Source organism: Octopus bimaculoides, chromosome 5 (genome assembly GCF_001194135.2).
Source record: "Octopus bimaculoides isolate UCB-OBI-ISO-001 chromosome 5, ASM119413v2, whole genome shotgun sequence".
In the NCBI taxonomy this organism is placed as follows: domain Eukaryota; kingdom Metazoa; phylum Mollusca; class Cephalopoda; order Octopoda; family Octopodidae; genus Octopus; species Octopus bimaculoides.
In genome coordinates this window covers 98472224-98483860 of record NC_068985.1, presented here as the reverse complement: position 1 = coordinate 98483860, position 11637 = coordinate 98472224, and the positions used below count along the sequence as shown (strand labels likewise).

General features: G+C 36.0%; 1 protein-coding gene across 2 annotated transcripts in view; it reads right to left on the bottom strand.

The window, feature by feature from the left end:
• Nucleotides 1–11637, bottom strand: part of LOC106883078 (probable cysteine desulfurase) — a 40598-nt gene that overhangs the window by 9477 nt on the left and 19484 nt on the right. For both annotated transcript variants that reach the window (XM_014933959.2, XM_014933958.2), the window contains exons 8-15: nt 10577–10642; nt 9079–9220; nt 8612–8654; nt 7040–7098; nt 5523–5596; nt 4247–4357; nt 3268–3314; nt 1690–1894 (exon numbers count right to left, since the gene is read on the bottom strand). In XM_014933959.2, coding sequence (XP_014789445.1) covers nt 1690–1894; nt 3268–3314; nt 4247–4357; nt 5523–5596; nt 7040–7098; nt 8612–8654; nt 9079–9220; nt 10577–10642 — 747 coding nt within the window. The remainder of the gene's footprint in view (nt 1–1689; nt 1895–3267; nt 3315–4246; nt 4358–5522; nt 5597–7039; nt 7099–8611; nt 8655–9078; nt 9221–10576; nt 10643–11637) is intronic.

Sequence of the window (11637 nt, the reverse complement as noted above, 5' to 3'; positions counted from 1 at the left end):
TTTTTTTTTTTTTTTTTCTTTTTTTTTCGAAATACCAAAACTATTGTTTTCAGTTAAATGAGTGTTTTTAATGATGTGAGGTGCCAAGGAAAGTATTGGTGGGAGTAAAACAGCTGTGTAAGGAGAGCCTAGAGTATGGTGAGTGTGAAGAAGCTGACTGCATCAGAATTTAATTTTAAAAAAGGGGAAAGAAAGAAAAGCAATGTCCAGCTAACAGAGAGAGAGAACTACAACATTGCTTTGATTTATCCGGACAGTAATTACACACTTCAGTTTTCACCAATCTTGCACTTCACCCGTTTGTCCATTTTATGTACACACATCGCCACCATGGGCATAGTTATCAAGAGAAAGTTTCTGGTATCTAATCAGGATGGCACCCGTGCCCAGGGTTGCCTTTCTGGCACTTGTGCCCGTGACATGTGTAAGGATTTTCGAGCGAGATCGTTGCCAGTGCCCCTGGACTGGCTCTTGTGCGGGTGGTACATAAAATATGCCATTTTGAGCGCGGCCGTTGCCAGTACCGCCTGACTGGCCTTTGTGCAAGTGACACGTAAAAGCACCCACTACACTCTCAGAGTGGTTAGCGTTAGGAAGGGCATCCAACTGTAGAAACTCTGCCAAATCAGATTGGAGCCTGGTGTAGCCATCTGGTTTCACAGTCCTCAGTCAAATCGTCCAACCCATGCTAGCATGGAAAGAGGACGTTAAACGATGATGATGAATTCAAAGCTACTGGTCCTGATACTGTTCCCCCAATTCCACTGAGGGCTTAGTGGAATACCAAGTAGAAGAGGTTTTCTATCCTCAGTCTTATACTACAGTCTGAACGTTGGGTTTTTTAAGTGAAGCTCACTTTGTTGTAAGCCAGAGGTCAAGTGTTTGCCTTCAGGATAACTTCCTTTCTTCTATCAACTCCAGAGACCCTGAAATATAAAATAATACCAGTCCAGCCTTATCTCATGCTTTCCATGTTGGCATGGAAAACATGAGATAAGGTTCTTCCAAAAGGAGCTGGCAAGCCAAAAGACCGCTTTAACATGGTTTCTATGACTAGATGGGGGCCAGTGTTAAAGGGGAGCTGTGGGAGAGGCGTATGTTTAGAGAAATTTGTCAGGGACACATATGCAGGAACATAGACAAATATAAACAATAGGCTTTTAGAGTCATTTGTTTTGTTAAACAAATGGTCTTCTTAAGAACAGCCAATTGTAATTTTAAAGAAAGTGAATGATCTAAAGACTGACATCTAAAATCTAGCAATACCACGAAACTGACAAACTGCTACCAGCTAAGAAGAACAGGGTGTCATTGACAACAATTATAATTTAAGAAGTTTGCTTCACAATAGGTTTCAGGTTCAGTCTACTGCATGATATCTCAGGCAAACATCTTTTGCTACAGCCCCGGGACAGTCATCATCAAATAATCACAGAACTGAGCCCAACAAAGTTTCTCTACAAGGTTCCTCAACCTGATAGTAAAATGTGATTTGAGAATATCTGAGAATAATTTGGTTACTGTCTTTAAAAAGATTAAGAAAAAACAGTAAAATTGGATATTGTAGTTCTAAAGATGAAAAACAAGAAGAAAGAATTACAGATTGCTTATGGTCATAGGTGTGACCTCTTACCAAGTAACTTAATATAAACTGTATAACACTGATTGAAGTGAATATGAAGTACATACTATTGCATAAGGTCCAGCACACGCACAGCCTCCTCTAGCTTGGATACCATACATATCATTGAGAACAGCAGATACAAAGTTATGATGCAGAAGTTTCTTGCCATTTTCATGTTTTACAATGAAGGAGAAAATTGGTAACCTCTTGCTTGAATGACTTCCAAGAAGTATGAGATTTTTGTTCTTTTTCCACTTTTTGAAGGCTCTCCTGTAAAATAAATCAGATTGTTAGTTGTTGCCTGACCTTTCGGCAAAGTAAACACCATTCTTTCCGAAGCTCAGCAGGGTTTCTCAGCCTGCTAGAAATAACAGTCCATACCTGTTGTCTCAAAAAGGTAAAGATATATTGGATAGTCTTAGATGTATCATAGCTAAATTAAAGACCAAATGGTGTTTTCAATGTAGTCTTAGACAATGTGGAGTTAAGAAGCTTATTTTGCAACCACAGTCTGGGATTCTGTTAGTATCTTCCATAGTCTAAAGTTGATTTGTGCCTTGTGAGTGAATTTGGTAGATGGAAACTGTAAAAGCCGATTGTGTGTGTGGGTGGATGTGACTGCGTAGGCATATGTGCACGCATCTGCATGCGTGTGTGTATGTATGTGTGTGTGTGTGTGCAAGTATGCATGTGTGTGTGTGTGTGTGCGTGCTAGTATGTATGTATGTATGTATGTGTACAGATACATAGTGATGGAAAATATTTTCTATAAGTGTTAGGGATCACACCAGATTTAACAGTTATATTGATGACTTGCAATGAAAGATTTGCAGGCTTAAAAGTTACATAACTGAAAAATATCTTATACAGAAATTAAAGATCAAGGCAGATTTATCCCCTTTTATATCAATCCTCATGAGATGTTCCTGTTTTCATGTGACATGAATTAAAACTTTACTGTAACCCTTTAGCATTTAAACCAACCATATGTGTCCAAAATATTTTACCTCTTTTATGGTCAATCTGGACTCTCACATCACCCTACAATAATATCATTCTAAAAATGAACAGCTGCCTCATCAACATCTCATAGTTACAAGTTAACATATGATTAATTTAAAGCAATATGAATAAATAAGCATTAGATTTGACAGAGTCATGTGAAAGCTAAATGGTTAAACCTTCAAGCTAGTCTATGCTCCAAACACCAGATTAATAATGGTTTCAAATTTTGCCACAAAGACAGCAATTTTGGGGGAGGGGAAAAGTCGATTACATCGACCCCAGTGTTCGACTGGTGCTTATTTTATCGAACCCGATAAAAATGAAAGGCAAAGTCGACCTCGGAGGAATTTGAACTCAGAACATAACGACGGGCGAAATGCTGCTAAGCATTTCGTCCAACATGCTAATGATTCTGCCAGCTCGCCGCCTTAAACACCAGATTAATAATGACAAATTTATTTTACTAAATTCATTATTTTCAAAATTAATTAAAACTTAGGGAGTTTTGTTCCAGACATACTAAAATAAAAGGTTTAAGATTCAAGATTAAATATCCAAAATTTGACTAATATTTGTTGCCCCCGTTAAATCTAATACTGAATTTATTACATATTGTAATAATGTATATAATTACTCACGAACATAGATCTTCATCCCGAAGGTCAATATTGTCTGTACCAACACTCTGTAATATAAGTCACAACGTAAATCACATCTTTAAATTTATGAAAATAGAATTTATCAACTAAAGGCAAGGGAGACTACTCTTCCTATATTAAGGCAATGCTTTCCGTTCATATGCCTTTTTTTTTCTTTTTTTGCCCATTATGGTTTTAGTGATTAAGCCGCGGCCAAAGAGGGATATTTTCAAGAATTTTCAAATAATTTATATTAGCCAGTACTTTGTCTGGTAATTATTTTATCAAGTTAATAAAGAAAACAAGGCAAAAATGTGCAGAATTAAAAGGATCTAAGTGCAGCAGAATAGAATTGTCACCATTATACACCCAATTACAACAAGCTTCTGTTCCTCACATCATTTAACATTCACTTTTCCATGCTTGGACTGGTCCCACGGAATGTTGTAGATTTTCTATGACTGGGTGCCCTTCTTGTTGCCAACCTTCACCTGTTCCCAAGCATAGAAAAGTGGCTGTTAAAACAATGATGCTCTCTTTTCTCTCCCTTATGTATCATCCTCGTCTAACATACGTTTTCCATGCTGGCATGGGTTGGATGGTTTGACAGGAGCTGTCAGGCTGGAGAGCTGTCCTGATTCCAGTTGTCTGTTTTGGTACGGTTTCTACAGCAGGATGCCCTTCCTAACAGCAACCACTGAACAGACAGAGAGAGAGAGATAGAGAGAGAGAGAGATAGAGAGAGAGAGACAGAGAGAGACAGCGAGCGAAACATAAGCTAACAAGAGATCCCTTCCATAGTTGCTCACCTTGCTAGAAATAGCAGTCAAAGTTTCTCTTGAAGCATACTGTAGTCTTAATCTGATATCATTGAGTAACATTAGGTATATGACATCAAAATAAAAGATTGAATGGTCTTGGCAGGAATGCTTAAATAGCGCACACACACACACACAAAGATTTAATGAAGTATAGAAACCCTTTTCAATTGGAAGATCAGTCCAGCACGAATAGCTTCAATAATACCAGGCGTTCCTCCTTCTTCACGGCTTTCAATATCTTTAAGGTATAGGTGAGTGTCTCGTGTGACCTTTCAGAAAAAGAAACAATATTTGTGTAAGTATAAAGTTTGAGAAAATAAGGATCTTAACTGAAAATATGTGGATCCTGCTTTCAAATAGAAGGTTGAGCAGGATGCAATCATTTACATAAAAAATAGAGTAAAAGATAATTTCAACAAAATATCTAAATGTCTTAGACTGTAAGAGTTAACAACATGGATGCTCATAGCTTAGTGGTTAGGATGTTGGACTCATGATTGCAGGATTGTGGTTTCAATTCCTGGACTAGGCAATTGAATGTGTTCTTGAGCAAAACACTTCATTTCAACCAATTCATCTTGTAATGGACCCATGCCTCATCCAGGGAGGCGGGCGTGCGTGCGTGCGTGCGTGCGTGAGTGTGTGCGTGTACATATATATATATCTCCAAAGTTTTAAATTTAAATTTAAGAGAGAGATTTGATGCTAATATCCATTATTATTGTAATTTATTCCTATGTGATCTCTCTTAAATTTAAAACTTTGGATATATAAACAAGGAGAACGATGCCTAAGGAGTCTAATTTAGACTTTTTTGAGGTGAAATCTCTTGCTATATTGGCTACGATTACATGGTTTTCTATGAAAAATTATATATATAGCTGGAAAGCCTTTTTCTCGATAAGAACTGACTCGGGGCTAAAACACAACTTGTGGGATATATCAGTGCTACATTTATGTATGAGAACCTTCTCTATAGCAAGAAACCTACTCCTGACCCTCTCGTCACCTAGCATGAAGCCCCCTCCCCCAATATTACTTCTCCCACCTTCAAATTGAAGGGTCTCATCTTGTGAGTTATTTTGTAACTTCACTAGCGTTGGTACTATGTAGAAAGCACCTAGTACACACTGAAGTAATTGGTAGTTGGAAAGGTGTCCAGTCATAGAAACAGACAGCTTAGTGTAGTCTCTGGGCTTGTTGGCTCCTGTGAAACCGTCCGACCCATGCCAGTGTGGAAAATGGGCATGAAAGGATGATGATTAATTTACTGAATGAACTAACAATTCAGTACCTTTTTCCCTCTTTCAACATAATTTTTAAGATTATGTATATCAAGTCAATAAAAATGGACCATCATGAAGTTCATAAACATTACTGACTACGGTTAGACTATAAAGTAATTATGGACAATATCAAAAGAGTCTAACTTACAAACAATGCTGTCCCTCCACCAACACTATCAGGAACAGGATTCTTGAAAAGCTTGGTCTTGGCAATAAGAAGACCTGTAAAGACAATGTAAAGTTTTTTTTAGAAATTCTTTTTTCAAAATTTACAATGGGCTTGGTGGTTCAACAAATTTAAGCATAAATTAACAAATTAAAACACAATGTTAGGAGTGAGACAAAGAGAGTAAGAGATAAAATGAAAGAGAGAAGTTAAATGAACGAATCGAAAAGGTGAGAATGCGGCAAAGTGAAATGAAGGTAATGTGTAACCCTGATCCTTTTGTTACTGTTTGTTGAAATACACCTGTCCATTTCAATTAGTTTTAAGATTATTAAATGATTTAGCAAAATAACTCATTATTAATCTGGTGTTCATAATAAAAATTAATATGAAGTTTTGATAGGTTAAATTTAGATTACTTCAACACAAGACATTTGTATCAGGAAAACAAATAGTCTCAGACAAGTTGCTATTATATGGGTTAAGTAAGTTATTATATGGGTTAACACTAAGAGTTATATACACCAACTCTACAACATTCACAACCTATACAGAAGACATTTAGCCAACAGTAAAGAGCAATGCACAAATTTTACTTTTGATTCATTATAGATATCACACTTGCATCCAAATCCTAGTCCCTTCACAATACACTAAACAGTACCCCATACATCGTGATAGGTACACACAGACGACAGCCATAGAATACCTATACAACAAATAATACTAAAACTGGAAGCCCTCTTAGAGAAGCAGGGTCTATTACAGCAAACTCCAATCCTGGCAATATTTGCCACTACATGCACAATTCTCAAACATTCAGAGACATTTATAACTGTAGATGTAGATACAGTCCTATATTTAAGAGATGAAGAATTATGTACATTTGACAGATATTTGTCCTAGTCTTGTTAGTAATACGTTTCGGCTGATATACCTTCCAGCCTTCATCAGGTATCTTGAGGAAATTTCGAACCTAGGTTCTCATTTCTAAGGTATTTTTCTATATTATTATTCAGGTCACCGCCTGGAATCAAACTCGGAATCTTGGGGTTAGTAGCCCATGCTCTTAACCACTATGCCCACAGGCATATAGTATTGTGGTTACAAGCACAGACTGCTACCCTCAAGATTCAGAGTTCGATTCCAGGCAGTGACCTGAATAATGATATAGAATAATACCTTAGCAATGAGAACCCAGGATCTAAATTTCCCCAAGACACCTGATGAAGGCTGGAGGGTATATCAGCCGAAACGTATTAACAAACAAGATGAGGACAAATATCTGCCAAATGTAGATGTTACATTTTTTGCCCACTTCAACTCTAAACATGAAATTAATAGTTTGAGAATGAATCTCTTAGCAACAATAGTTCAAATATTTAAAGGAATTGATACATCTCCAACAAATTATTGTAAATAAGTTTATAAGTGATATTTGAGCCAGTCCTTTAAGGGATTTCTGGAAAAGGAAATTATCTGAATTAACATCAACTTACCAGGGGTTCCAGGTCCACCGACAAACTTATGTGGGCTCAGATAGACAGCATCTTTATGTCTTAAATATAAATGAAAATATATTTTTATGTATATACAAAGCTTAAAATTTAAGCTACATTTTTGTAGCAAGAGTGTAGTTGATTGAATTGACCTCAACATATAACTGGTACTGGTTTCATCGACTCCAAAATGACTGGCAAAGTCAAGGTAATTTTTCATTAGGTGTGCTATTCAGAAAGACTTGTGGGTCATGGCTTGCCCATAGGTACAAATCTGTCAAAGCATTTGATCTGGTGCCTTACAAATTCTGACAATTTCATATATCTCTTAAGAGGCACAAGTACTTACACACAAGATGGCAATTTCCACCTACAAACTTCAATCACAAGGCCTCAGTCAGCCCAAGGCTGTAGTAGAAGACACCCTCAGTACTATGCAGTGGGACTGAACTTGAAACCATGTGGATGAAAAGCAAGCTTTCTAACCAGACAGCCATGCTTGCGTAAGTTAAATGTAAATGTGGATATAGTTAAATATACAGGGAATAAAGAGGCAATAACCTTCTTGTGAGAACCCTCGTATGTATTTACTTCATTAAGAAATATGAAACATCAGTTAGGAAAGACTTATTAGATACAGTCCATTTGGGTTCAGATCTCATCATGTATCACCTACAATGTGCACAATGACAAGTGTTCGGCATGTATTCTGTTCTATCATTAATGTCTGAATTTCAGAAACACTATTATCCACCATCAACTCCATGGCCATGGTTTTGGAAGATGCATTATCTTCACATGGATTAGTTCCTAGCAGTGAATCAGCTAACAGGAAGCTCTAAGTGTCTTAGACAATACCTGTTAATCTACAGTCATTTTTTTTTTTTTTGCTAACATGTTTGTCCTGCAAATTAGAGGAATCACCATAAAACTGAGTTGCTTAATGGCAGTTTTCTGTATCCAGCTGATACTGAAGACTGTTCAAAACATTCAAAAGACTTGGCTTGTACATTATACTAGTCCAAGCTTTACGTCTAAAGAAAGAGTCTTAATTACTGTCTTCATGAAATGTCCAGGGAGGTTGGAAGTCCAGACATTCTTCATAATATAACAAGGTGATGATGTGAGATTTAGAAAGATATGTCATTATCATTATATCGTCTATTTTTCCATGCTTCATATGGCCATAGTTACAAAGATAGCACAACATGCCAAGTAGCCCAGTGTGTTTTCACGGTTGGCTACAGGTATACAACATTGCTTGTATTTGATAATGCAACTTTTGCTTACAACTAAGACCCATAAGATAAGGAGAAAAAATAAATACATGCAGTTTCTTTCCATCAGTTTCACTCATTAGTTATTAGTTGACCCAAAGCTATCGTAAAGAAGATTAGCTGTAGTGGGAGCCAAAACCCTAACCATGTGGTTCTGAAGCAAGTTTCTTAACCACTTAACCATGCTAATGCTTATAACTGTTGCATATACACAGTATAGCCACAAAGCAACAACTGAAACATTTGAAATAAAGAAAAAGAATATAAGGGTCACCAAGTTGGATAAAATACTTACGCAGCTTCATCTGCGGGATTCATGTCAATGTCCACATAAGGAGCTGTTTTAAAAGAAACCAAAAGACAAAATATGACATAGTATTCCCATATTTAGTACATTTGTGTATGGAAGGAAGCAGCAGGTACATTTGAACTAAAGTGAGTTTGGAAAATTGCTATTTTTAAATCTCACGATTTGAGATATTCAGCAACAGTACTTTCTAGTACTTACTATGAGCTTATTATCTGCAGTGATCAGGTGCACTACAACTCACCAGAAAGGTTTAAAGAGGAAACAAAGAGCAGACATGGGTAAAGAACTATAGCAATGGAAACTAAAATTACAAGTTAAAATTACTGAACAGAAAACAGAAAGGAAAATAAGTGATATTCAGGGTTTTCTGGTTTATATAAATTTGGTCTCAATAACCAATAGTTTTGAAATAATCAATTAATCTATAAAAAAAAAACAAATAAAAAACATGCCTGATGTAGCATAATCCCAAAATGATAATCCACCATATTTATGGACAAGTCTGGTAACTTTTTCTGTGTCAGTTATTATTCCAGTTACATTGCTAGCAGCTGAAAATGCCACAATGATATCAAAGGACTTCTTACTCCATTTCTGTAAAAAAAAAAAATAATAATAATAATAATAATCTCCATTTCACTACGGAAATCATTAGCAAGAAATATGTTATTAAAATAAGATTTTATTCAAGTGTGACAGTGTGTTGCTTCGTAGTTAAACAATAAGGCATCAATAATGAACATAGTAAAATAAATGCAGCAATTTAAAATAGTTTCCACAAATAGTGAGGCATACTAAAGTTTACACACAAATGAAAAATGATATTTTGTTAAATGCCCTCTATAAAATATCTGTAGAAAACATACTAGTTATAATGAAAAATATATTTTGATACACATGTGCTCTCAACACAAAACTTGTTACAGTTAAATGTTCCAATTAATCCTGTTAATCTTTTGAAATACATTGCCTTTGTTTCAATTAACTTAGAAAGTAATGAATTTAGTAAAATTCATCATTGTTAAGCTGATATTTGGAACATAAATTAACATGAAATTTTAATAGGAAGTTTTGATTTAAATCACTTGAAAATAAAGTCTGCACCATCGAACCAAAAGCAGCCTTGGGTGGAATCAAAAGGTTTAAGGACATTTTATTTTTATAGATTGTATAGTGCTGGTAGAGCCTATCCTGCTTTAAGATAATACTTCAGGAGGCCTTGCTCAATTACTTGAAACTTACTTCAAGCAAACAAAATAGTCTTTCAGTTTACGCAGGTGACATCTTTTTATCAAATCATTTTACAGAGAGAGGTGTTGTTATTGGTTTAAGTATCCCTACCACCACAGTACAAAAACTAAGTTGCACACCAGTGATAGGATACAAACCCATCATATCTATAATTATTTGGATTTGTAATTTATTAATTGATGTTGAAATATGAAGGTACTGGATTAAATGCAGCCAAAGTTAAAATCTTACAACAGCCTTTCTCTTGCATCCTTAAGCATGGCAAGCGACTCCACATTATTCAGTTAGCTTGACTAATCAGGAAAAAAAAAATTTCTCTAATATAAATAGTTCACTGTTTAACAACCACAAATCCTTTCAGGTATAATTTCTCCAACAAAATATTTTTTCTCTTAAGTATTGAGAAAAATGCAAAACCAAAGCATTGTGATTGAATTTGGTAGGCGGAAGTTACTGCTGCGTGTGTATATGTCTGTGTATGTGCCTGTCAGAGAGAGAGAGAGAGAGAGAGAGAAAGACACTTTCTACAAGGCTGCTATTTCTCGACATTTTGCTAGATTTTGTTACCCCTGTAATAAAGAGTTGATTGTCCTTGTGCCATGACTGGAATGTCAGAATGTTAGGTAGAATTTTATCTGGTTTATTTAACAGAACTTAACTAAAATTTATGGCACACAGCTTTTAACAAACGATTCAAACCTTTAGCTCTTCTTCCAAATGATCCAGATCAATCAGACCATGATTAGTTTCCTTTATACGGCTGATCTACAAAATAAATATACATAGCCATGACACTCAAATTGTTTAAGATACACAAACTTACATAATTACACAATTATTTTGACTCCCAACATGAGCACAAGGCCTCAAGTTTTGGAGAAAGGACACGAATTGATCTCCAGCACATGATTAGTACATGGAGAACACAAGAGAACCTAAAGCAATGGTGGTTCCTCAAAGCTAGTTAGTCTCATATGTTCAGACACTTCCCTCTAATCTTTCTTATCAGACATGCTGCTTCCCCTCTTCACCAAATCCTGCACTAACCCTGTGCCCAGTTTTCCCTTCCCTCTGATATCCCACTACAGATAATGTTTCTTACAGGGGTCAAGTTGCAACATCTTAACTAGAGCATCGATGGCATCAATCTCACTGGCTAAGAGGGCTTTGCCATCCCCTTTTCTCTACATTCAGTAACTCACCAGGGGGTAGGAATATTTATATGAGAATATAAATATTTGTATGAGAATATTTGTATAATTGCCACTCTGAAATATACTCTACAGAGAAGCAGCAACAGACTTTTTCTGGACATGTTCGTTATTCACGTCAAACTACTACCAAAATATTTTCAGGCAAGTACACACAGAAACATACATAGGCACAGCAAATGGCAATTGCATGATTTGGGGTTCAGTTCTACTGCATGGCATCTTGAGCAAATCTTTTCTACTATAGTAGGCCAACCAATATCAATTGCATGTATTTGGTAGGCAGAAACTATGAAAGTCTGTGTGTGTGTGTGTGTGTGTGTGTGTGTGTGTGTGTGTGTGTGTGTGTGTGCATACAGATAGGCAACCCACACTTGACAACTAGTGATAGTTTATTTTGCTGTAACCCAGCAGTTCAACAAAAGAGACTAATAGAACAAGTACTAGAATTTAAAATAAAATTAAAGTACTGGAGTAAGTTTGCTTAACTATTCAAAGCAGTGTCCCACAGACCAATGACAGGAACAAAAATATAAAATTCTTGGAAAT